General features: G+C 50.0%; 1 protein-coding gene across 1 annotated transcript; it reads right to left on the bottom strand.

Annotated features, from left to right (window-relative positions):
• Positions 1-3,494: 3,494 nt before the first annotated feature.
• CHGA (chromogranin A) lies at positions 3,495-13,580 on the bottom strand. The gene is made up of 8 exons (XM_082762251.1): positions 13,449-13,580; positions 12,981-13,027; positions 8,884-8,977; positions 8,377-8,445; positions 7,677-7,775; positions 6,183-6,689; positions 5,293-5,753; positions 3,495-4,127 (listed from the first exon to the last, which is right to left on the bottom strand). The coding sequence occupies exons 1-8, from the start codon at positions 13,489-13,491 to the stop codon at positions 4,044-4,046; spliced, it is 1,404 nt and encodes a 467-aa protein (XP_082618377.1). The 5' UTR covers positions 13,492-13,580; the 3' UTR covers positions 3,495-4,043.
• Positions 13,581-27,183: the final 13,603 nt, after the last annotated feature.

The raw sequence follows: 27,183 nt of genomic DNA on the forward strand, positions 1-27,183 counted from the left end.
GGAATTCCAAACCTTGCAGGTTTTTGATCGGGATCGTGTTTGGGCTAGCACAGGGGAGCTGGATGTCTTGCCCAGCAGTATGACATTTTGCTAAGCAACAGGCAGGTCTGGCAAGGGCCCTCGTGGAAACACTGCAAGCAGATCAGCGCTTTGTGTCATCTCCAAGGACGAGCCGTGCAGCGGGGAAGGTGAGCAGGGCTGCAAAGCAGAGCTGCTGCTGGTCGGAGGGCGAGCATCTGCCTGCTGGTCGGGTGCCCTGCCCGGCCCTCAACTCTGTCTTCCTTTGAAGAAAGTCTCTGGATCCCAAACATTTGTCATTACACAATTGTCCAGTTAAAATGTTCATAGTAGGTCCATCAAGTAACACGTTTTCCCTTTTGTTGATTTTGTGAAAGGCAAGTTCTGTCTGCTACCACCATCCTTTATGGAAAAAACTTGTCTAACTTCCTTGGAAATGGCCGAATTTCTTTTGTGGGTTGTTTGTTTTTTGTGGGTTTGTGGGTTGTTTCTTGCCGAGGCGATCGGCTCCAGGGCAGATGTGATCTGCAGTGGAGCAGGGGATCGGACAGGCAGGGCTAATTTTTTCAGCACCGAGCCCACTCGAAGGAGCCGTCAGGACCCAGCAGCCCTCGCAAGGGAGGTGAACGAGGCATAGGCGGAGCCAGCAGCGCCCCCTCCCTGGCCGTTCAAAACCTGCCCCTAGGGAGCATAGTGACCAGGACAGGCAAACAGGGCGTGGCGCGGCAGTTAGGGCGTGGCGCGGCAGTTAGGGCGTGGCACAGCAGTTAGGGCATGGCAGTTAGGGCGTGGCAGTTAGGGCGTGGTGCGGCAGTTGGCACAGCAGTTCGCGCAGGCAGGCCGAGCAGGCAGGGCAGAGCGCTCTCCCCTGCCCATACGAACACCTCCTCTAACGGCGGTCTACTGCTAGCTCAGCTGCAATGGTGTACACCAGGCACAGCGCTCTCCAGTAGGTCTGTACACACCCAGACCGACTGCCCGATCAAAACTGCGGCAGTTCAGGTCTCCGGGTGCAGGCAGTGCCTCAGCCTGTTGCTACCACCTGCGGGGGGCAGAGAGACTGTGTGCGTGAGGTGCGAGCAGGTGGATGACCTGGTCTGCCTGGTGGCAGAACTCAAGGAGGAGGTCGAGAGGTCGAGGGATATCAGGGAGTGTGAGCGGGAGACAGACTTGTGGAGCGACTCCCTGTGCGGCCTCAAGGAGAGGTACTGTGGTGAGACACCCCAAATGGGGGTGGAGCCCCTACCCTGTCACTGTCGGGCAGAGGCAGGGGACCTGGGAGTTGAGGAGGAATGGAGACAGGTCCCTGCTCGACATCGCAGGCGATGCTCCCCCCCCACCGGCCCCACCTTCCCAGGTGCCTTTACGCAACAGGTTTGAGGTGCTGGAGCTTGAGAGACAGGTAGCTGAGGAAGAGGTAGAAAGTGTACCCAGGAAGATGCCTGGGGTGAGGAAGTTGCCTCTACGCCTCAGGACTGCCTCCACCAGGACAGAAAGAAGGGTGATTGTTGTGGGCTACTCCCTTCTCAGGGGAACAGAGGGACCTATTTGTCAGCCTGACCCTACCTGTAGGGAAGTCTGCTGCCTCCCTGGGGCCAGAGTCAAGGACGTTGCCAGAAAGCTTCCCAACCTGGTTCTCCCCTCTGACTAGTATCCTCTTTTAATAGTCCAGGCTGGCAGTGATGACATTGAAGAGAGAAACCTGAAGACCATCAAACGAGACTTTAGGGGACTGGGACAGTTAGTGGATGGAGCGGGAGTACAGGTGGTGTTTTCATCCATCCCTGCGGTGGCAGGGAGGGGTACAGAGAGGACAGAGAAAGCCCACCTGATAAACACATGGCTCAGAGGCTGGTGCCAACACAGAAATTTTGTTTTTTTTGACCATGGGGCCCTTTACTCAGCACCCGGCCTGATGGCCACAGACAGGTCCCTGTCTCTAAGGGGAAAACGGATCCTGGGCCAGGAGCTGGCAGGGCTCATTGAGAGGGCTTTAAACTAGGTGAGAAGGGGGACAGGGCTGAAACAAGGCTTGTTAGAGCTGAGGGAGCTGGGCTTGTTCAGCCTGGAGGAGGCTCAGGGGCGACCTTATCGCTCTTTATAAGTACATTAAAGGAGGCTATAGCGAGGTGGGGGTTGGTCTATTCTCCCACGTGCCTGGTGACAGGACGAGGGGGAACGGGCTCAAGTTGCGCCGGGGTGTTTTAGGTTGGATATTAGGAAGAACTTCTTTACTGAGAGGGTTGTGAGGCATTGGAATGGGCTGCCCAGGGAAGTGGTGGAGTCACCATCCCTGGAGGTCTTTAAAAGACATTTAGATTTTGAACTTAGCAATATGGTTTAGTGGAGGACTTGTTAGTGTTAGGTCAGAGGTTGGACTCGATGATGTTGAGGTCTCTTCCAACCTAGATAATTCTGTGATTCTGTGATTCCTTGGAAATGGCTGCATTTCTGTTGTGGGTTGTTTGGTTTTTCTTTGGGGGGGGGGGGGGGGGAGAATGGGAGGAAGGGGTTCTCTGAATTCCTTGCCATATGTAGACCTCAATTTGCAAGGGGTTGTATGGGTAGTGCTAAAGGCAGGAAATTAAGTACAGTATTTAAAGTAAAATCTAAATGGTGAGCAGTAGGTAAAAACGAGATGTTTGCAGCTGGATGAATTCCCTAATTTCTGAAATTCTAGTATGTTTTCCATGGAACAGCTTTGATCTCACTTCTGTTCCTAAGTGTGTTTCTACGGGTTTAATGAGTGTGATCTTGTCAGGATGAGCCTCCTGATCCACACTTGGCTTGGGTGTCACTCGTCCCAGCCTGAGCCCAGGGCAGCTTTCAGGCAGTGCCTCGGCCTCGCCGCCTCCTCCTTCTCCTCCTCCTCCTCCTCCAGGTGCTGCATGGGCTGGGAGGGGACGAGGAGCACTGCCCATCGCAGCAGCTTTTGCCAGCCCCCTGGGGAAGCTCGTGGTGTGATAGCCACCTCCTCTGTGCTGAGGGAAGTCCGCACACCCAAATCCAATCTGATTCACTGCATGGGCCAACACAGCTCATGTTTTTAACAGAATACAGGCATATATTGAGTTTAATTTTGACCTCACCATCATAGTTATTAAGCATATTCCTACACCCCCTAAAAACACTTTCTTCCATTTGAGCAGGGCGAATTCTTATGTTTAGAGACTTTTAGGGGCAAATCTCCCCAGCCGCAGACAGCCCAGCCCTCCAACTGGCACCCGGCCTACACCCAAGGACATGGGTGCTTCTGCTGCGCCTGAGGGGAGGGAAAGCACAAGATGGTGCCGCCAGACCGCACCTCATGGTTTTCCTCATGACTAGCCCATTTATCAGTATTTTATTAAAACCCACTGATGTTGCCTGAATAACCTGACTTTCTCCAGTATTTACCCAATGTTGAAGCTCCAAAACCCCCCCTTGGCCCCAGAGAGATGCCCGTAGGGCTGGGCAGCGGTAGGGCTGGAAATGCCACTGATACGTGTTGTGGTGAGGGGACGCCGCGGCTCCCTGTTCCCCAAAGGGGCCGGACAGCCCTGCCGCTGACCGAGACCAAAGCTGGCAAATAAAACAAGGAGCCCACTGCGGTTTTATTTTTCCTTAGATAAATTTTTTATATAGAATATATTACAGTCAGAGTTCTCAGCTTTTAATCAAAAGGTAACAAGTTATTGCAATTTTACCCAGTGAAACTACCGGTGGAAGGAGAACTTTCTAGAAAGCTGTCCTGTCATTTAAAAACAGAAAGGGGGGAAAAGAGAGAGAGAAAAAAAAAAGAAAGAAAATACAGGTGCAGGTTGCACTTCTTGGCTACAGTGGCCCGTCAGGGCAGTTGGACATCCGTAGGGGACAGAGGAGCATGGGGCAAGAAGCAGTGATGGGCACAACACTACTGCGAGGGAGGCAGGCCTGGGTGCCCGCGCGGCCGGCATCGAGGTGCGGTGCTGCTGCTCCGTCGTGCTCGCCAAGAGATCGGGAAGGGAGAGACCGCGGCGGGGAGGGAAGGGGGTGGCCACCAGCCCTCAGCCCCGCCTCAGCTCGTGCAGCTTGTGGGCCACGCGCTCCAGCTCGGCCTCGATGGCTGCCAGGCTCTCCAGCTCTTGGTCCTGCAACGAGATGCCAGGAGGAGCGTCAGCCCTGCTGCTCCTCAGGGATGGGAGATGTGTGGTGCCCACCGCGAGCCCAGAGGTGCTGCCGGGGTGGGTTCTGCTCCCTAATGTGAGGGAGAGCAGGATGGGTGCTCTCAAACAGTGCTGAACACCCGCATTTAGGCACTGGTGTCACCTCTGTACCATCTCTCTGCGTGCTATGCCAGGCACCCTCAGTCACCTCTGCCATCAAAAGAGGCTTTTCAGTTTGGAAATAAACTTGGGCCAGTTTAAAGGCTCATCTGTCCACCAACGTGGCCTTCCTGTGGTTGCTGCTGTGTGTCTGTGCTGCCACTACTTCTTTAGTGCTGAAGAAACATCCTCTCCCCCATGCTGAGCCAAGCACAAGCTGGCAAAACCACCAACCTGCACTGTGTGTGGTCAGTGTGAAAAAACAACAGGTACATTAAAAAAAGGCATTCTTTTTTTTTTTTTCATCCCTGAGCTGTTCTCCTCATGAGGAAAAAGTAGCCCTACCCCTCCACAGGTCTGGCACCTCCTCACCTCCCTGGGCTCCTCAGCCCCCTTGTGGCTCAGATAAACTGGCGCTGGGTGTCAGCACCATGGCAAAACCACAGCTCCTGGCTGCCCGGGGACCTGCTGAGATACTGCACGGCATCACACAAGGCACCAGGGAATGAGTATATTCAGACATACTCACATCCCTCCCAGCCATTTCCACTCCACACCCCAGCTCTCTCACTACTGCTGTGTTCTGGTTTGCCTCCTTAGGAGATCAGACAATGCTCACTCCATACCTGAGCCAGGAAGAGCTTTCCCTGTGAGTTGAAAGGGCTCTGGGACACAAAACCCACCCCCCAGCTGGTCACTGTGTCCACTGCAGGCCAGCACAAAGGTTCTGTCACATTTTGAAGGTTCTCTGGGACAGGGAATGTTTTTGCACTAGATATTAAAACAAGAAAAATAAACCAAAGGCACAGACAGGTGAAAACCTCAATATAGCCTAGGTCTGGAAAACTAAAAGGTCACCAGACCTCTTGTTAACGTCACAGAGAACCAATGCTGGCTGCATAAGGCCAAGGTATCAACATCTCTCCAAGCACAGTTTGAATTCCCAAGTAATAACCAGACAGGATTTATTCTTAAGCCTATGTGCACCAACCTCTGTTCTCCTGTTAGCACTGCCTTCCTCGTCCTTCTTTTCTTCAGGCATGGGAGCCAGCGGAAAGCCTCCTTCACTGCTGTCCTCCTTCGAGTGATGCTTCCGTGACCTTCTCACTCCTTCCTCTGGGCTGCTGAAGTCATACTTGTGGGACCTGAATGCCATTTTCATGGACCTGTCTGGGTCTTCTCCACTATCGTTTTCCTCCATGCGCTTCTTCGATGTCAGCTGCTTGGCCAGCTCATCCATTTTGTTCCACCTCTTGGAGTCCTCCCACTCCCTGGAGGACTCGTCCTCCATTTCCTCACTTTTGGCATCCCTGGGCTGGAAGGTGTCCTCGTCCGCCTGCATCCCCTCATCCTCCAGGTGATGCCTTCCTCGTCTCAGTGCACGTGGCTGCTCCTCCTCCTCCTCCTCGGAGCTCTGCCCATCTTTGCCAAATCCCAGAGCATCGTCGTTACCTGAAAGAGCATTGTACACAACAGTGAGCACAATTTTAACCTGGCTGGGCTCCACCTTCGAAGCAAGCCTTCAGAGGTGATGCGAGGTGGGTTTCCTGACTCAGCCCCACTCCCAGGATTCTAGAAAAACCCACTCTGAGGTCACAGTGTCCGTAAGGAGGGCTGGAGGCAGCTGCCAGAAACCATGCAGGAAGCTCAAGGAAAAGGAAGTTGTCCCCAGGAGGCAGCTGGGCAGCAGGCAGCGAGGCACCTGCAGGGCCTGTGCTGTGTGTGTGCCCAGGGATCGGGTGCCTGGGGGTGTGGGTGACTGTCAAGGGGGTATTTCTGTAACCCCTGTAAGCACCTGCCTGAACTTTGGGGTTTTAAAGCCTCATCAGCCTGTCTCAGCTAACCCCAGGTATGTATCAGGGCGGTCTCTGAGATACGTACTGTCCTCTCCCTGCATCTCCTCAGCCCCCACGTCCTCCTCAGCCAAGTCAAGCGACCTCTCTGCTTCAGTAGGGTCCTCCTCTGCAGGAGCATCTTCTCCGTCGTCCTCCCGCTCCATGCGCTTCCCCACCGCCTCCTTGCTCTGCTCCTGGCCCTGCCTGGAAGGCTGCTCTCCCTCCTCCTCCATCTCCTGGCTGTCCCTGGGGCCTCCGGGCTGCTCCTCTTCATCCTCTCGGGGCTGCAGCTCATCCTCACTCGGATCTTTGCCGATGTGGTTTTCCAAAGCTTCTTCTCCTTGGGCATCCCCCGTGTCCCTGATCTCATTGCTCTCTGCTTCCTCCTGGTCCTCCTTCTCACCAGGGTCAGCATCCCGTGGCCTGGGCTCCCTCTCCCCCAGGCTGTTCTTCCCCTCCTTTCTCAAATCTTCTTTCTGCTGGGTTTTCTCTGCTGGTAGCTCAGCCAGGGACTCCGTGGGCTGCTCCTCCTCAGCGTGCTGCCACGCTGCATCTGCAGAGTGAGGAGCAAGAAGCAACACCTCTCCTGAGAGCTCATTTCACAAACAGGGGAGCCTGCGTGTTTCCTAGGGAGCGTCAGCCTTGCTCAGCAATCTGCTTAACCAGCCCGTGGCTCAGCCTTTCACAAGTCACTTCAACATATGCTTGCACTCAAGCAAGCCGGGGCTCTCACCGGTGCTTGCTCTGCTGGAGAGCCTCACAAGGCTGAAGTTAAACATATGCCTGAGCACTCTGCTGCAGCACACTCCTCACAGCCATCTCCCGAGATATCAGTAGCATACCTTCTGTGCATGAAACCAAATAGCACGAAAAACGAAAGGATTTAGGGCTGTATGTAATACACATGCAGCTCTCTGCTCTCAGAGGACTGCGCTGGACATCCCTATCTCCCACCCCACCACGCAGAAGGAGCCAGCTCTGCTGGATAAAAAACCATCGCACCCCTCTGGGGCATCATCACCTCCTGAGGTGCAAAAGGGAGCGGACTGACAACCCTGCCTCACACAGCGCTGCCCGTCTGCAGCTGGGCTGTGGGAACGTGGGGACGAGGGGACATCCCGGCCCATGTGGGCTGTTCAGGATGCAGGTGATGTGTGTGTGGGGTCTGCCTGGCCCTTCAGAGCCCCACCGCCACGTGCCTTGCAAACAAGGGTGGCGGGCACAAACCCACGTTGCTCTTGCAGCCATCGCTGAGTGTTTCAGCACGGGATTTCCCCGGCTGTGACTCACTGCAAGCATTAAGCGTGCGTGTTGGCAGCAAGGTGGGAGAGCTCAGTGTCAGCCTGGTGACTGGGTACTAGAGCTCAGAACTGACACGCTGTTTCAGCTGGTCAATAAGAGCAAAGCAAAGAGGGCTGCCTGTGTGTGTCACATCAAAGGAGAGGCCCAAACGAGAAGCAGATGGACGCACCAAGGCTGTTAGAAAGAACATCCTTGTTTACAGCCTGGCGTGCTTCCCCGGGGGGAGGCTGACACTGACCTCTTTGCTTGTTCTCATCATTCTGACTTTCAAGGACTTCAGAAAGTTCATCTTCAAAGCCATTGTTTTTCTTCTGCTGCTGAGTCCTCTCGTTGGCACCTGGGTCAGGTAACAAAAGGTAGCAAAAAGCAACATCCCCGCCCGTCTTTCAGAGAGTACAGGTAGCACAATAGCTCTGTGCCCTTTATAATGCTGTGTGTGTTTTCTACAATGTCAAAGGAGAGCTGTAAGGAAAACTGAGACTGGAGGATATGTGAATCAACTGCAGGAACAAAGCCGTCATCAAAAACATTATCTGCAGAAATAAAAGGTCTCTGAAAGAACTCAGAGAAGTGGGGTTGCTAGGAAAACAGCGATATTGATGGGGAGCTAGGGAATAAGAGATGCTGAACCGCAGTGCACTGAGGCCAACAAAACACCTAGGCATCGCAATGCTGAAGGATAAAAAAAATGCCTCCTTCCAGATGCTGCCCACATAGCTCTGCTGAGTGAGCACTGGGTCATGTAAATCATTGGATACACGTTGGAGTTACTATAAGCAAAATTCCCCCACAGCTGCAGTATCTTCTTGAAATCCTGAAACTATACGCCCTATGGCACATTTACATGATATTAAATTAATGTAAAACAAAAGAAAAACACAATGGAAACTGTGCGAGGAGCTACAGCTGATGAACCCCCTTTTCCCAAACTACTGTACCTTGAGCAGCGATTTCCTGGAGTTCCTTCAGTAAATTCTGGTGGCGAAGGATCGAAATGATTCGTTCATCTGCAACAGGAGAGGCTTGGTACGGAGGTGGTCAGCGACAACTCCCCCACCCTCAGGAAACACAACAGAACCCCAGGTGCCACCTCCCCCTCCGTTTGCTCTTCTCTCTCCCCTGGCCTGGTTTGCTGCCGCATCTCTTAGCTGTGCAGTTGGCAGAAACGGTGGCTGGCATGGGATATTTCTTATCCCACGAAGACCACTCAGCGCCTCACCCAGCCATGGTGCCCAGGTGAGGCATGGCCTGGGCCACGCAGCAGCTCCTGGGGCCTGCTGCAGCCCAGCAGGGTCACTGCGAGGAAGGTGAAAGTGTCGGGGACCCCTTGTCAGGCCCTGATAGAGTATGGGCCGGACTGGGCCATGGGGAGCAAGACCAGCCCCTGCTTGTGTCCCTGACACATCTGCTCTGGTTGATACCCAGCACTAAATCTGCATCCGTACCTCCTCGGAGCGTTTCCAGGCATTCCTCACTGATTGGCAGAGGGTTTGGCTTCGATAAAGTATCAGAGATGACCTCCACGATGCATTTCATCACCTAGAAAGAGACAACACACAAATTAAAGAACTGCTTTGCTATTTTTTTCCAAACCTATTTGTTACCAAGGCTGGAATGCAGCAGATGATGGCACAGATCCCCTTGCTTTTCTGGTGGAGCCAGAACTGAATGTTCGGTTCCCATTTCACCTAACGCAGGAACAGAAGGTACCTCCCGAAATTGAGAAGTGAGCGAATGACACATGGCAATGGAAGGAGCTTTTTCAACATGCTGCGAGCTTCTGCAGAGGATCTCATGACTCCAGCCCACCCCAGAGACTGGGCACAAGAAGCGACTGAAGGGAAACCATAGAAATACACAGGGAGCTCCAACCCATCTGTCCTGGTTTCAGCTAGGGTAGAGTTGATTTTCCTCCTAGTAGCTGCTATGGTGCTGCGTTTGGGATTTAGGGTAAGAATAATGTTAAGTCAACGCACCTCAACCCTCAACCCACATCTCGTGAAAGGACTCAGGGGGAGGTCACAGACAGCAACAACTGTCCAGAGCTCTTAATCAGGCAACCTTGAAATCCTGCAACCTATTCAAGCTCGGCGCATCCTAGCTGGACTGCAGCCAGGCACCGAGGGCAAACTGTACTCTCAAATGTGGCTGAGAAATACTGCTGTGAAGTCCTAGAGAAAGACAGCACACTCTGGAGAAGTGTTTGACCTCTGCTGGAGTGCAAGCCATCTATTGCAGACTGGAAGCTGTACATGGCCATGGGTCACCTGAAATTTAGGAAGTTCTCACCCTTTCATCTGAAGCGTTTACTGCTGCCTGAGGGAGCTTCCCAGACAGGATGGACTCTGAACCTGCCTTCTGCAGAGCCCTTTTCTTCAGTGTGTAACAAGAAGACATTATTTCCATCACCCCCACAGAGACTACAGGCCTAACTCTGTACCCAGGCAACCGCAGCACTGCTAGGTCCCACGGGGATCACCCAGCGCGGTATGGATGTGGTGAGAGAATCGAAGCCCCCGGCACAAAGGCAAGGTGGCACTCTGGTAGGGGGGAGGCACCTTCACCACAGCAGGAGCCCCACCAGGTGGGCAGTGGTCGTGGTGTGGACCCAAGTAGTCACACGGGTGAGAGAACAGCATCTGCTACAGCTCACGCCAACTAATAGAGCAGGAATTAGGCTGCCCAGTTCAAAAGGATGATTATTCACAAAATAAAAAACAAAACAAAACCACAAAGAAAACCCAAGAAAACAAAAAGATACAATTAAGCCTTGGGGGCAACAAATAATCAGACTGAACCTCTTGCTCATGATTTCTGCAGGCAGCCCCGAGAGCCCTGACCTCCCTCACAAGGTGCCGTTCCCCGGGGAGCAGAGCACTGTAGCTGCAGTGGAAATTAAACACAGTCAGCAGTTCTCAGTCAGCTACAGCGCTGCTCATTCAAGCAATTGGATATATCCACTGACCAGCTAGAACAGGTCCATTTTCACCCCGTGGAAGGAGAGAAGCCTCCTTTTGCAGATTACAGCCATAAAATGCTGAGCCCTTATCTGCTTACTGGGTTTGAGGGGATTGCCTGTTGGAATAAAAATGTTGCAGTAAAGACCTAACAAAAGGAAACCTGAGAAATTTCTCTGGTATCTTTCTCCTATGCCACAAACAATCCATTAATATTGATTTCAGATGGCTTAGAGTTACTTCACTCTACCATTAAAAAGAAAAAAAACAACAAGACAGGTTCTGATACTTCCCTCCCATGTTTCCCAACCTCTGGAGCCACTTATTGCAGCAGAATTTGGTGCAGCTTCAGAAGCAAGCACTTTCTCAGCATGAGAAATAAGAACCTGGTCCAGTGAAACACCCTATACAAGCTCTTTGAAGATTTCTCAGATGATTTAGGGTCTTTGTCTGAACACGGAGAAACAAATCAGCCACTGCAGACATTTGGCCAGCTCTGTGGAGGAATTATGCAACTTAAAGAAATGAGGAATGCAATCGTTCCAACACTTTCCAGGACTTTTTGTAAGAGCAAATCCTGCAGAGTGAGGCTTCACAAGGTCACAGAACAGCCAGCACCAGGAAATGAAGGATATCCTCTCCAAATGAATGTAATTAATCCAGTGCAGAAACTCAGGCTGGAATTTTGCCATAGCTGTCCTCTAACTGTGAGTCCGTACATAGATCCTTAGGAGTTGGTCCCTACACAGAAATCTCCCTAGGATCATGTCCTTCCTGGGAAAGACTTCCCCATATTTAAGCTCAGGTATGCTCTGGCCCTTTCTGAAATGTCTGCCTGTAAGTGTGCAATAGAGTCCTTAGAGCACGAGTGGGCATACACCAGAGCTGCTGTAACTGCTGTGGCTGTGTTCAGCTCCCCACACAAAGCCCTTGCTGCAAGGAAAGCCTGATGAGCTGCCCAGGGAAGTCCTGCAGGTGCTAGCTTCTCATTTCACAGCCCCGAGACACCCACAAATACAGGTGGCAGAGGATGTCTACAGCAGCTTGGTGGGTAGGAAGAGCTGCAGTGCCCAGTGCCGTACCTACGTGGTGGTATCTGTTCCCTGAGACCAGGAGCTCCCCCACTGAAATGTCTCAGGGAACACAAGGCAGAAGAGCCCTAATGGCTCCTTCCAGTTGCAGCTAAATCCAAAAGAAAGCTGTGCTCTCATTTTGCTCTCAGCTAGAGCCAGTGCCAGTGCAGCACCAGGGGAGGGGACAGGCCTGGGAGAGGAGCCTTCCTTGAAGGAAGGCCTTCCATGGAGTTGTGCCAGCTTCCATAGAAACTACACCTGTTCTGCTGGGACTTGCCATGGTGAAACACACCAGGAAACAGACTTCACGAGGACAACTGTGGAATTAATGGACTTTCCCACTGGATGCACAGTGAGCACCCAGCCCGTTTGAAGGGATGAGTGCCTGCTCCAGGTCTCCTCCCCCAGCTGGCAGTGCACAGCCTGGAGCTGGCACCCAGCGGCTCACAGCTCAGCCCCAGGAAGGGCTAAGCAGCCTAAAGGTCTTAGCAAGGCGACAGCTCTCCAGACCCAGGCACATCTGACGCGGGATGGGGAGGAGTTTCTCCTGGCACCTGCCCTGTAGGTAACTGAGCAGGGGCACCGTAAATCAGAACCCGTGGCTGAGAGTGACATGAGCGTACCTCCCTGTTGCTGCCTGGGGGAAAAAAAAACAAACACATGTGGCTGGAAGATTTCAGAAGTCAAAGAGGTTCAGGAAGTAGGGAGAAAGGTCTGGCATCTGCTTTCTGGACATTAATTTCTGTAGAAGTGTTAATTTGAGCAGCTAGATGATCAGATCATGAAAGCCTATTGGCATTGTAACATCGGGAAGGGGGTGGGGGTCTCTGCTGCAGATCAGCACAGGCACACACACACCTAGCCAAGCATGGGGGAGTGCACATACATGTGAAGTGCGCCTATGGATGGCAGAGAGGCACAGGGATGTAGGCACAGAAGTCTTTAAAGAAGGCTGAAGAGGTCAGCCAAGTCACACACAGCTTGCAGCCACCCGGCCAGGATGACGAGCACAGATTAGGACTTTGAGAGTCGTCGGTTGCCTGTTTTGCAGGAGCACAGCTAAGTAACACAGCGCACACACAGATGCACGCACGCCCCCAAACACACACCGTACCAGCGATGCCCGTTCCTGAATCACATCTCCCCCCACTCCCCCTGAGTCACATCCTGCTGGGAGCTTTGAAAAGCTGAAAGTAGGACAGGGAAGGGTCATACCCAACCTCCATGGTCCTCACCAGGCTTCAGACCAGCTTGTCTGGTCCCTCTGGTACATTCTGAGGGGCTCTCATCCTGCTCAGGTGCCCAGGAGTGAAAGCACAAAGGGTAAATCCTGGTGGGGAGGGAGTCGGGGAGGATGGAGCCCGCTGCAGGGATATCTCATGCAAATCCCCCCAGCTGTCACTTCCCAGGGGGTATTTCAGCAGAAGCAGCCAAAAGTCAGCCAGCCAGGTGGAGGTTAAACATCGCACCCTTCAGCTTCGCTGCCCTCTCTCACTACAGTCTCATCCTTACCTTGGTGTCCCCTTTGCTCATGTCGCTGGTCACAGGAAGAGAGAGAGCTGCAAAACGAGGGAGGGCAGAAAGAAAAAGCGAGTTAGCTACCAGCTGTGTGGGGCAAGCTGAGAAATCCTGAACTGAGGAAAATGGGGTGAAAAGTGGGGGGGAAGGGAAGGGAAGGGAAGGGAAGGGAAGGGAAGGGAAGGGAAGGGAAGGGAAGGGAAGGGAAGGGAAGGGAAGGGAAGGGAAGGGAAGGGAAGGGAAGGGAAGGGAAGGGAAGGGAAGGGAAGGGAAGGGAAGGGAAGGGAAGGGAAGGGAAGGGAAGGGAAGGGAAGGGAAGGGAAAGGAGCTCCGCGGCGGTGACCTTGCGGTGCCGCTGTCCGCGGTGCTGCCGGGCCGTGCTGGCGGCGCTGCCCGCGGTGCTGGGGCCCGGCGGCGAGGGGCAGGGGCCGGGGCCGGGGTCCCGGTGGGGGCCGCACTCACCGGGCAGGGCCAGCAGCAGGAGGCCGAGCAGCGCCGGGCCCATGGCGCGGGGCGGGGCGGGCTGGGCAGGAGGTGCCGGCGGGTGCTGAGGCAGAGCCGTGCCTGCCCCCGGCTGAGGCTCCCAGGCGGGCAGTGCCGCAGCCGCCCGGTTAAATAGGGCAGCGCTCGGAAATGGCGTCAGGAGGAAGCCGCCTCCTCTCCCCCTGCCCTCCCCCCGTGCGCGGGGAGCGGGGGGCAGCCTCGCACCGGGCACCCCCAGCCCCGGCAAAGCGCTGTCAGGCTCCAGAGCCTCCATCTGCTCACCCCCAGCAGGAGCGAGGTGTTCTGGGGGTGTATGGCAGGGCACTGGTGAGGGTGGGGTGCGCCCCAGCCAGCGCTGGCCACCTGCAGGCATGGGTGCCCTCAGTGCACCACCAGAAACAGGAGTCGGGGACTGTCCCCTCGCGTGTCCCTGCCGCCACAGCACCGCTGGGTGCCCTCCAGGGGTGCCCTTGCCTTTCACTGACCACAGAGATCTAGGCAAATAGTTCAGAACAGATGTTGAAGTTTTTAGATGGCTGCTGGATGCCTCCACAAAGGGTAGCAGTGCCTGTGAGTGTGGTCAATGGCCAGGGAACCGGCCACAACAATGCCAGTCTGCCGATGGAGGTGGCAGGTCCCAGCTGTTTTATGACAGATCTTTTAAGTAGTAGGATAGTGTTTGGGGTAAATAGCAAAATTTGTTGGCTTTTAGCTCAGCTATTGTGACTCTGCAAGCAATACACTGCTGTCCTTTCCTTAATACATCACTCTCCTTACTTTAGTGGCTCACAACGAGCAGCAGTATCACACTATACTGATATATACCCTCCCAGCTAAGCACTGCTACATTGAAGTAACCAAGATTACCTGATCACAGGACAAAGTAGGGAGATGAAATAATGACTTGGACTATTCCCTTAGTCACAATCATCCCCGTACAGTTGACAAAATGCCTGTTTATTCTTTGGGTGCAGTCTGTGAGGGCTGCCTGTTGGATTCTCTTTTGAAAGTGACCGCAGTGCTTCTTTAGAACAAGCTCAGAGTTTTATTCCTTCCACTGTGTGCCCCTGTTACTCAGTGTCAATGGTATGCAAGGAGTTTATTATACCTAAAGCAATTTCAGAGGTCACAAAAGTCAGGGACTTATACTAGAAAATTAAATTCAGAAAAGCACGCCACCCTGCTATGGAAGCCCTGTGCTCAAGGAGGATGTGAGAACGCTTTTGTTCTGACTAAAACTTTTCTTTGAGACCAGGGAGCACACAGGTTTCCACTTTGTGCATGGAAACGTGTTCCCAAATGTACTCTCAAATGTCCTCTAGTATCTTATTTAAATCCATGCCTCAAAAAGCACATTTGGATTGTAAAATCCCCCCCATACAAAATCAAAGTTCTCCTTGTCTGTTGCATTTTTTTAATTAATAGCAGAGAAAAGCTGGAAATAAGTTGATCTTCTAAACAGTACTTTGTGAATAGCATTGATTGATGGTTATATGTTTATAAGACCAGGAAATGAACACCCATGACAGTTCTTGTTGCATGGGAAACCTGTATCCAACAGGAACAAAAGCTATTCTTTCTTTTTCTTTTTCTCTTTCTTTTTCTTTTTCTTTTCCTTTTTATTTTTCTCATTTTTCCTTTTCTCCTTTTTCTTTTTCATTTCTCTTTTCCTTTTCCTTCTTTTTTCCTTTTGTCCGTGTATGTATTTCTGGGTGCTGTTGAATTTATTTATTTATTTATTATTGTCTTATACAATAGCCTTTTACTACTTCAGGTACACCAGAGCATTTTAGTCTCCGAGTGTAAAACACTGAATATTATTAAGCTTGTTAATTCCTACATATTTCAAACAGAGAAACAGATTGATCTGTTTATCAGGTTATGTTTACTTAGTCAATATTTGCTTATCCTTACTTATAAATGTTGATGTTATTAGGGTAATAAATTATCTCAGTTCTAATCCAGTTGCTTACACAAGGCCCTTTTCTTCCCTGAGGCCCCTTTTTGAGACATGTAGCAGAATATGCAGTGCCTGTGACTATACATTTCCCTCTCTCAAGCTGTGGTCTTGCATCCTTTATGCTCATTGCAATGAAGAAACTAAACGTTTTCCAGGTAGGGTATGCAATCTCCCACTGTAGTGGCATGATGGATGATGATTTTTTCTATATCTTGCCCCAGGGAAATGGATATGAAACTGTTAATCCAGCAATCAGTACTTCTGCTATTGGAATTTGTCTCATTAGGCACAGCTATATTAGGAACTGTCAAAGTAAAGCATGTCAGGGAAAGATTTATGTCAAAGAGCAAAAGTGATCAAATAAAAAAGTAGAAGGTATTCTGCCACTCAGGGAAAGGCAATGCCAGAAACAGACTTCAAGGGAAGAGCAGGTTTGTGAGTCTCTGAAGTAGTTTGTGGTTTAGTATACGGAGAACAGGAGTAGATCCTTAGTGTCTGGCTAAGTGATGATGGCAGGCATTTCTGACCGATTCCAGTCTTATAAAAAGGCTGTTTATGTCTTTAGAGAACAATGCCTTTTTTCCTTATAGCTGTCTAATTTCTAGTGCATGACGTGTGGTGAGAATATGGAGAGCTATATGCTGCGACCTGCCTGCAGTGACTAGTGCAATATGGGCAGTTGGACAGGACCGTGAGTTGTTGTGGTGGGAAATGGATATTTGCCCTCCTAGCCTGAGAGATGATTAGAGAAAAAGGCAATGCCTGGACGGATGGAAGTAGGCACCCTGTGCTGTTGTACCAGCCATGCTCTAAGCTCAGAGAACAAGAGGGTCAGCCTGAAAGCCATGTTGATATATGAACATCTTCTATGAAAAAGATTACTTGGCTCAAATGTTATTCTCAGTCAGCACATAAGAGACATTTTCTCCACCAGAATCTAGGAAATAAAGCCAAAGGATCTGGGGTATGGCTCTGAGCTACTTGGAGAGCTTTGTTCTCTAACTCCTTGGCTGAAACTGGGATAGGAATTCATCCATCTCCTGTGCTTGGAAACACTGACACTGCATTTCAGACTGCTGTGGCTTTACAGATCTGGGAGCTGAGGCAGAGAAAGAAGAAAAGTGTCATTTTCACAAAGATATCTAAAAATTCAAAGTCAATTCATGGCTATCACCTGCACCTGAGCCAAACAGACCAGTAAGCAAAATATTAACAACAATTACATTCTTGCATATGAAATCAGTAAATAACTGACTGAAAAATGGAATGTATTCTCACTTCCAAATTAGCAGCAAGGCCTATTAAAAACCCCACATAACACCTTTCCTTCTGGCCCACGTTAGTCAGTCACGCTTGCCTTTCAGTTCCCTGACACAAGCCATGCTCATCTGCTTGCAAATAGAAATGAGCTTCAAAGCTCAGGCTGCTGTTGTGAATATCCATCTATGCTGCTAAAAGGCAGTCCCCTCTCTTCTTTTTTTTTCAGGTCAGAGGCAAATTGACGTTGATTTGCTTTGATTTTCTTCGTCTAGACTGTGATTGCACCAACCTGAAATTAATTGATTTTCCTGTTCAAACGGTTACTTACACACCATCAAAACAGCCCAATATCGTGCTCAATCCTGACAGTGGCTACTGCTCTCTCTGCCTCTCCGTTTCCATCCTTGCCTGGCATGCACAGCGCTCACTGGGGCGGATGGATGATGTTCCTTCCCTGTTGGGAGAGGAGGCTTCTCCATAGCAATCAGAGAATACCATCTGGGAGCCCTTATGAATAGCTTGGATCTTGCTATAGTTTTTCTAAAAAACATCCAAACACCAGTCTGGAAAACATCATATTCCTCCAATGCTTTGGTTGGCTCACCTAGCACATACAGAGAGACCTTGCTTATTCCTGTGAGCCTCACCAAACCAGCAAGAAAAGCTGTGGAGATGGAGGATCTCCCTGGTCAAAACGATCCCCAGCAGCCTCCTCAGGAAATTACTGATTATTCCCATGGCTATGGTTATATTTGACTTGTGACAACAAAGTCTGTGTCACACTAATGTAAATATTAAGTAACACAAAACAATTTTCTAAGTTCTAGAATGGTCTTAAACAAGTTCATGTGAAGTCCATTGATATTGCTCAATGTTTGCTTACCCCCAAAGTGAGAGACAGATAGTCCTATTTATTGTCCTCAAGCACTAACAAGGTTTATGAGAGGCAGTGATGGCAAACAAGCGCTAGGGTTAATTAGTTAAGGGATTGGGTGGTTATTTTATTTTATTTTTAAATACAAGGAGAAAACAGTGATTTAAATGGAAAATGTGGAATTACAGTTTTGGAAATTAAAAATTTATAAAGACTAAGCTTGGCAGATCTTTTTTTTTTTTGTTTTTGTTTTGTTTTGTTTTGTTTTTGTTTTTGTTTTTAACCATACAGCCATACCAAAAAAAAAAAAATATGCTGAGAGTGATTCAGGTCTTTGGACCTGCACTCCCCTCCTGGGGATCCGCACGCTCACAGGATTACCCCCACACTACCTGCATCCCACAGCTAATGCGTGAGCCCACAGCCAGCATTGGCTTCATCCCAGATTATGTGCATTAAATGGCTACCTGGTAAATTTGGTACCGATTAATCCTATTCCTCATCTTATGCCTTTAAACACTGGCTCCTTCCTTCCTGAAGGAAGGTTTTCCAAACAGCGGGGTTTAGGATCGTGGAACACAGGAGCACATTCCATTCTAGATGGTTTCTTTGATCTCCTTGGCTCACATCAGAAATATCGCACTTGAGGAGATGAAAAGAAGGCTGAACACAGCTTGCTTCCCTGCTGCTGCAGGAGGAGGGAGGGAGGTGGTGGGGAACCGACATCTGAGCATCTGCTTCCTGCACTCCTCTGTCCCCCAAAAGTGCCAGCCACAAAAGCCAGACCTAAGGACTTCTGGGACACTGCTGTCCCCCAGGAATATTCTTCTCTAAGCAGTGGTAATAACACATTGGTGGAACCACGTACCTGGAGATAGAGAGCAAAAGGACACAGCAGTTGCCATTCTATGTTGGAGGCAGGATCCGGCCTCTGGGGCCTCAGTGGGGTCAGAGGCAGGGTCACTCCCTGCCTTTGTGTCAGGCTGAATCTCAGCTTCCAAACCTTTCAAAACCTGGCCATCCATTTATCAGTGCTCCACAATGTTTTAGTGTTATTTAAAAGTAGTGAGTTTGCTTGTTCCCCTGAGCAAAACCTCTCTTCATACTCGGTACATTCTCAGCCTGAGGACTTCTTATGGCAGTGAGTGCCACGGCTTGCCTAAACATTGTGCAGAAATACCTTAGCTGTTGTTTTCAAACTGCATCTTACCCTGCTGCTATGAGCTGGGAAAAGCAAAAGGTCTTGAATAGATTTCCCTAGAGCAGTGAGGCTTTTATGGACATTTACATTTCTCCCATACTCATCTCCTTTCCAAGAGGAACAGTCCCACCATTCTGGTTCCTCATATGGCTCCTTCAAACCTGGCTACTAGCCAGTGAGTCCCACAGCCAAATCACCTATAGCATGGGTAGTACAGCAAAGACATGCAGGTGGATCCTGTTCTCCTAGGACATTTTGAGCATTCACTCACTAGTGTCACAGACACTCTTTGGGAGATACCTGAAAGCCCTGCTTTAATTTCAGCAGTCACCACACACAGATGCCTCAGGAGCCTGCGTGCCTTCAAGATGTATTTATTCCCTCATGAAAGACACTGTGGAGAGGAGGGGGAGAAAGTCTGGAGCTCTCAGACATGCCGCCAGTAAGGTGGTCTCCGCTTGTACCAGACAACCTGACTCAGCCTGGATGGGGCAAGGAAAAAGCCTCCCAGGGCAGCTTCATTTGTCACAGTAGCCCCCTGGCCCTTTCCCCAGCCACCCCCTGCTCTGGGTCAGGCCGTTCCCAAGCAGAGCTGCTCCTTCGCAGTGCAGCTGGCTGTCCCCTCAGATGTTCTCTCGATAAGGCTGTTTTTGAACACCAAACTGCACGTTAATGCCAGCTAATGACTGCTCTCTCTAATGGCAAAGCAAACTCGTTCCTGCTGCATTAAACAGTGGAGAGGAAGAGGTAGCCTTTCAGGTACTGAATTGCCCAAGAGCATTAGCACAGAGCTTGAGGAGCAGCCAGAGAATCTTAAATTACTGCAGCTGAGCTGTTCCTTGCCGTGCAGGAGCTCAGGTTTCCTTCCTCACCAGCACTTTGGCTTGCTGGGAGAGCAGAGGCTGCAGGGCTGCTGTGCCCGTCCTTGGGAGCAGCAACTGCTTGCCGTGGAGCAAGGGACATCCCCATGCTCCATGGACAAAATGGCTGGGACAGGTTCCTCCTTGAAAGAAAGAGAGAAAAGCCTAGCCACACGTTTCTCCCTGCTTTTAGTGTTTGCTTTGTTTTGTTTTGTTCCCTGGAATAACGTCCACTGGCTCACAACAGCTTTTTGTTTTATGGAGGCAGCTAGATAACCACAAACACGGTGAAACCCTTGTACATGTTTCATGCCCTGTAAGAAGCAATTGCTGTCATGTGCAGCCCCCCTGGAGCAGAAATGGAAGTGTTCCCCCAGGCAGGGAAGATAAATGGGTACTACATTTGCTTTTCATTTAAACCCGCAGTGAGTACGTGACTGTACTGAGGGGATGCTGCAGCTGTTTTACTTGATATAGGTACACGTAGTAAGCACTGGGTGTGTAAGGCACAAATTTATTATTTACATTTATAAATAAATCATTAATTAAAAACCTGAACCCAAACATATGCAGGTCAATAGGCAGGCTCTTACCCATTCCGGTGAGCTTTGGGCTGAGTCCTACACCTGGCGCTGGGGCCTGCTGCCCCATGCGAGCAGTGCTGGCCTCTGTCACTGGGCACCTGAAGGTTTCTGGCAGCCTGGCTTCTGCAGAGAGAGGAGCTGGGGAAGCATTCCCCAGAGGCAATGATGCCATTTTTGCTGTACTCAGGCAAGCAGTGAAGGTAACAGTGAGGATGTCAGCTACAAGGTGGAATAACTGCTGTTCAGAGGAGTCTTAAAAAAGGTGGGGGCAAAAAAGAGGTGTCAGTCAATGTTACTCATCACCAAAAATAAAGATGAGGAATCACTTTGAATTCTGTATGTCTAATGGCAGGCATCAATGCTTTCTATCCCTCTGAATACCAATTTAGAGAAACCAAAGACTAAACAGGTCTGCTTTGGTCAGGTGAAGATTTTTGTAGACCTAAGCCTGTAGCAGTATTAAAAACACGGGAGAGTGAAAGGTCCTAGAAAGTCTCCTTTCTATTGCCCAGGTAAATCCTGAGCTGAAGCTGGCTCCTCATTACTGAAGGTGCACCTTGTTGTGGCTGAGAAGGGTCAATTTTCCAGGGTCACTTGGAGAGGCAGTGCTGGCCATGTCAGCCACTGCTTATTAAGACTCACTTGTGAGCATACTACTTGACCCAATTCCTTTCTCTGGTGTCAAAATATTTAATTGGAGCCTTACTCCAGGTTTCCTGTACTAATCTGTGGAAGGGTGCAAGCTCCAGATAGCTCAGCTCACTATTGGGTCTTAGGAAAATGGTCCAGCCCTTCTTTCTTTGGGAGGCTCTTGGGAAGAAGGCTTCAGGACTTGATCTTCATGCAGTCACATTAATGGGAATTTGAATTTGAATCGTACAGGATCAAGCTCCTTGTAGGTACAGCTACTGGAAAAAACCTTCATGTATACTGGAAAGCCAGAACATTAATAATGCTTCCAAAGCCCCAGAACAACACCTAACAGGTGGATCACAAAGAACTACTTCTGATTTGGAGGGGGTTGTCAGGCATCAGGGATAGCTCTCCTTCAGTCCATCTGTGGTGGCTTTGCATCGCTGTCCCTTGCAGCTGCAGTGTGGCCTTATCTTCTGCCTTGAGACAGGGTGTGGACAGCCAGGTATTGGTGCTCTTCTCGGCTGCTGCAAGAGCTAACCTCTTGGGGTAAGTCCTTCTGGCCCTCCCTGCTAGGATGTGTGAGCTTCTTAGCTTTTGGGAGCTGCCTGCTCCTTTTTGGCCTGCTTTACTTAGTGCCAAATCATACAGACGTTCCCTGTCATCTTAGAGGTCCAGTGACCCAAGGCAAACAGGCAGCTAGGAGAGACAGCTCATCTAAAGTGGTACTTCATGAAGAAGTGAAATTGTTTCCAGTTTCAAGCAAGTTTTGGTGTGACCAGGGTTCGCACATGGGAGAGCTCAGTCAAAGCTCTGCAGAACCACTGTGTATAAACCATGTCTGGTCAAAGAGCCCATTTCCTTCTTCCTTGGGACACAGCACGACCTGCCTGAGCCTTCAGGCTGGTTGCAAATACAAACCCTCTGGAGGAGCTGAGCCTCAGAGGGCCACTTCTCCACGTGTGCCTCTGGGAGATCGAGCACAAAGGGTTACGTGTACCTGCTGTCAGCAAATAAGCTTTCGTGCTGACAGGTACTGCTCCTGTGTTCACCTGGGAGCTGGAGGTCATGCTCTCCCTTAGTCTTCCTTTAATTTTGATGTGAAATCCGTATGCCTCTGGCTTTGAAGCTATGAAATACCCATCAGGTGATGTGACTGAACTGAGTATTTTAGAAGTCGGAGCAGGAGGAACAGCAATGTGTATAGATGTGGATCTGACTTGACTTGAATTTCTTGTGAAGTGTGCAGATACGGGCACAAGCCTGACATGGATGAAGACGGCCCAGATCATTTCAGGAGAAACTCTGCAGGATCACACACTCGGAGAGTGACTCAGTTTGCTCCTCGAAAACTCACTGTCAACCCATTTTATAGGGTTTCTGATTAATGCAAATTGTCAATATCTATTTTGATGATATTTTAACAGATAATGGCAGAAGTGGAATGGGTTATTTGTCAAACACTTAACAAAATAAGGGTGTGTATTTCAAACCCTTTGATCAGCAAACAGCTTTTGTTCATTGAAATATTTTGCAGAAACACTTTTCCATATTTCGATCAGCCCTATTTATAACTGTGCCAAAGTCCCTCTCTAGCACCATCAGTTGGTATGTTTAGAGCCATCTGGATCACAGGCTACTCATGTTTTTAACATGCCTATTGCATCTATTGATGATTTGTTATCCCTTTATAAAGAGCAGGTACACAATCTGAACAACAGCCACAGAGAGAAATCGTGTGTTCAGCCCTGACCTCCCCACCTCTGCTCACACACTCCTGGGGAACACAAGCAACTTTATGTTATTTTATTTAAAAATTTTACATCTGAGTGCTTCAAATCGTCAGCCTTCTGGGGTTTATTGCTTGACTTAAGCAAAGAAATTAATTCTTCACATTCTGAGAGCAGCTTTGTTAATTGGAACGGTGGAGGGGCCCCTTGGAAATTCACACCGCAAAAGGGGAAGGGAGGCACAGAGCTCCCCCTGCTCTGCTCATGAGATACCATCAGGAACACCAGCAGCCCTGACTGCCCTTGCAGCGGGCCTCGAGCACAGCACAATTAGACCAGCTGCTTGCTTTCTGTGGTTAAGGAAAGCTCCCAGGGGACAAAGTATTGCTGTTTGATTGGAAGAGCACTCAATTGCCTAATGAAGCCGTTATCTTCTATTTAGCCAGAGATGAGAAAAGGAAATCTTTATGTATCACTCCTATGTAACAAAAAAAAAGCTAATTAGAGAAGTCAGACCCTCAGGGGTAAAATAAAACCACCACAGAACAAGGCAACGGTGCAGTGAGTAAAACCACCAGAGGCTTGGTTCAGCTCCGCCAGCTGCTCGGCTTGCCCGAGCCCCGAGGCAGGCGTCCTCCCCATGCCCCTCTCTACCCCACCCGTACCACTTGGGGGTAATGCTTTTATAATTTTAATCTCCCGTATTAGAAGCGTTGCCTTACCACCAGGAATGACCTGGGAATATCTTTACTACTATCGAGATCATCAAGTGAATACTTGGAAGTTTGATGTCCTAGGTAACTTTATTTATTTATTTATTTATTTTTTGTGAGACTGTAGCCCTCACATCCACTCCTGAATTCCATAGGATTCAAGTGAAATCAAGGCACTGACCCTTTGCTCTTGCACGAGCAATGGGCTTTGCCTCACAGCCTTCAGATACATGTTAGGTGCTTCTTCAAGAACGTACGGGGCTCCCCTTACTAGTGGGATGACCTTGCACTGTTTCAATTCTTACAGACATCCTGGGATGACACTGCCGTTTTTCTTGTATGGATTACTTTGAAACTTTTCTTTGGATCATTAGAGCTGAATGATGAGTTTGTACTCATGGGAAAGTTCATTCTGCAGTTGCTGAGTGCTTGCAGCCCACAGTACCTGCTGCAGTGATAAATGGGTGCTTAAAATAAAGAACTTCCCAAGACAGGCATTCATCCAGCTGCAAAGCCTCCATTTTACCAAAGACACAGTTTTATGAAGTATTTTCAAATCCCCCAGTATCAATCACGTTGTGGTGATCTTAATTTCAGACCTCCAGTACACAATAATATTTTGCCTTTGAACAAGAAATAAGAAGGCGTGAAGTTTTACGGGTGTCTGTTGAAGTGGGCAGCGGGAAGGACTGGATGTTTATCCCCAGGCCTGTGGGAGCTCGTGCAATACCCAGGGATCGTACAGGCCAAGGGCCGTGACATCCACACAGCGAGATGCTGGGCAGAACCATCCCAACCTCTCTGTTCCTTCCCATTTACCTACGCCCATCTACCTATGACTTCTTTTCTCTTCCCCAAAACATCCTAGATGATATCTTTATTTGCCTCATCCCTGCTATCCATCCACTTTTCTTTAGAACCACTGACCCAATTCTTTAATTCAATTTAATTATTTAATTCTGCACTTACCCTGAGCGCCAGGTCTCCACACCACCCTCACCAACACCAGCCAAGTTTCCTCTGGCTTAGTGTGCAATGTGGGATGTTCAGCTCCACACACTTGCCTGCTAGAGGCATCCTTCCTCACCTACAGATGGGTGGGTGCAAAGACCCAGCATGGCTCATCCAAGCCTTTGTAGGAGATCTGCATGTAACAGGGCCCCAGATCAGGATTTGCTGAGCTCCTGATTCATTGCCCTCTCCCAGAGGCTCCCCTGGACTCTGCTGCCAGTCTGCCATGCCTTCTGCTGAATATCGACATGATTTTCTGTTGTGCTTTAGCTAAAAGGGGGACATTTCATTAGCAACCCATTCTGCTTAGTATTTTATCCTCTATCCTTTCTGCTAGGCTGTTTTACAGCACACCTGGGCCAGATTTCTTACCATGAAAGCAGGGCACAGCTTCCTAGTACCAGTCCTTATTTTCGTAAAGATTTCACACTGGAAATTTTGCCAACTATGTCCTAGATGTTCTCCATCTCCAACACTGTTCACGAGACCTAATTCATTTTATGCAATTAAGTCTGCATTCACCTCTGGTTACACTGCTTGAGCTGCAGATGATGAAGAAACCTAGAAGTCAGGCTGCTGCCTTAATTTCCTCTGCAGCCTTTGAAATAGCTGCTGGCAACACCTGGGCTGTGCAGCCCCCCAGGAAAAATATTCTTTTTTTCCTAGTGATAGTCCAGGGTTGGGAAAGGCCTACTTAACAGAAAATTGGCTCCAGTTTCCTAGTGAATCATGGTGCTCATTTTTCCTTTCCAGCAGGCCCACTGGCTTCTCCAGTGCTCGCCTGCCAGCCCGCAGCTGCTGCCGGCAGAGACACCAGGCAGCAGCAGGCAGCAAATTGGTGTGAGGGAGTGAGACAGCTCATTGCATAATTTGGCTCTAACCAGCACTAGGTACTCAGGGAAGGAGTCAGATAATGGATGTGCTTAAACTGGGGAAACATTTCAGCTCAGTTTACTCCTCATATAAAACAGCAGCAATATGTCAGTGTCACTGGAGAGGGCTTTGGGACGTAGGGATGCAAGCCCGAAGAAAATAATGACTATTCATATTCTATAATTTTCCTATTTTGAATGGATTCCTCATCTTATGTTCTCATCAGGAGGGCATGCAAACACAGAAACAGTTTTAGTTGTGACTTGGTACAGCAAGCAATTCAGGGAGAGAGCACTGCAGTCCCGCAGGCTTGGCTCACACCACCACCTTTCTGAAAGCAGGGGAGCTTTTCCTGCTAGAAACCAGCAGGAGCCAGCTCCCATGGAGGAGAAAAGAGAGCAACACCTGAACTTCTAACTATCCATGCTTCGTCTCCTGCTGCTTCTCATGCTGCCTTGTTCATCCAACTGCAGGCTCTGCTGCCTTTACGCAGGGCATGAAGCAGAAACCTGCGTAAATGGCACCCCTGAGGCAGAGGCAGATCTAACAGAGGGCTGCAGGTGAGGATCCAGCCTTCTCAGCTTCCAGATGTGAGGAGGGAGCCAGGCGGGAGGGGAGTGCGGCGCGTGTTGGTACAGTGCAGCTTTGCCACCGCAGCCAGCCATCTGCTCTGAGTTTATTAAAAGTGATGTACTCTGCTGGGAGGATCAGGAAGCATCTGCTGGTGCATTTGCATTCAAATCCTCACAGCAATCCCATCCTTTTTTAATTAATCAAACCCACATTCTTTTTTTATTTTTTTTTTGTGAATCCGCCCAGATAAAGGCTTCCTCGGCAAATGGGAACACGCATTATGCTAATGCCATCAAATAGCTAATACACAGAAAAACAATTCATCGCAAGTAGCAGCATCTATCTCAGGATTTAAGAAAGCTGTTCTGACAGAGATCATTCCTGGTTAAAGGGATCACCATCTAAACCTGGCTTATGCTGTATGGCAGTTTCACTGCCGCAGAATCGCTAATCAGTGGCTCGGAGGCAAGGAGCAAGACCCAAAGCAAGGAGCTGAAGCACAGGTGCTGTGGGGCCACATCTGTGAGGCTGGAGGGCCTGAGATCCCCCCCAGCAGAGCAGTATCCATGGGTGTTTGGATGGTGCAGAGCAAGCGTTGTGTCCTGCTTGGTGGGGAGCCGAGCAGTGGGATGCTCTCACCGTGTGGTAGCACGGCCCTGTGTTGGTATGGCTGCCTCAAAAAGGGGAAGAGCTGGGGGTGCTCCTCATCACTTCTCAGAAGGGCAGGGAGAAGGGAGGTGGTGCTGAAGATGCTGCTGTTTTGGGATGAGTCTCCTTCTCAACCAATCCACCAGGAACGAAGCAGGACCCTCTGGCAGAAGACCCACAGGCCACTGCTGTTTTACACAGAGAGCAATGGCCCCTGGGCAGGGGTTTCCACAGACCTTTTCCTCCGTGGATCGGGCTCCAGCTTTCCCTGTGAAGACAGTGTGTGCCCAGCCCTTTGCGGGTGGCTCCAGGCCCCTCTTCTCACAGTTTGGTGGGACATGGCCAACCTCCAGACCATGGTTTGAGGGACTAACCCATGCCCTGTTCCTCCTCCCACATCTTTCTTTCTAGGCTGGCATTAATGATGCCGAGGATTTGTCTGCAGCCAGCCTCCGTGATACCTTTCCAACCAGACCCTCCAAGCCAGTGAAGGGGTTTTGCTGTGCAGCAAGAAGGATCGCCCTTACCCACCGCCCTACAGAAGGGATCAATAATGTCAACGGCAGCACTGAAGGTGCCAAAAAAGCAGAGGGGCTCAACAGCAAGAATGGCTGCTGTGGACAGGCAGGCAGACGCAGGTAAGAGCCAGCACCGAGTTGGGCTGCCTGAAATGATGCAGAAACATCAGGAGGGTGAACATGGGGGTCTGAGCTTGCTAAAGTGAAAGAAAACTCTGGAAAAAGGTCTTAAACAAGAGCAAGAGAAGGAGTTCCTCAGGTCCCTGCTGCTGGACC

The sequence above is a fragment of the Aythya marila genome (genome assembly GCF_965140915.1).
Source record: "Aythya marila genome assembly, chromosome: 5".
In the NCBI taxonomy this organism is placed as follows: Eukaryota; Metazoa; Chordata; class Aves; order Anseriformes; family Anatidae; genus Aythya; species Aythya marila.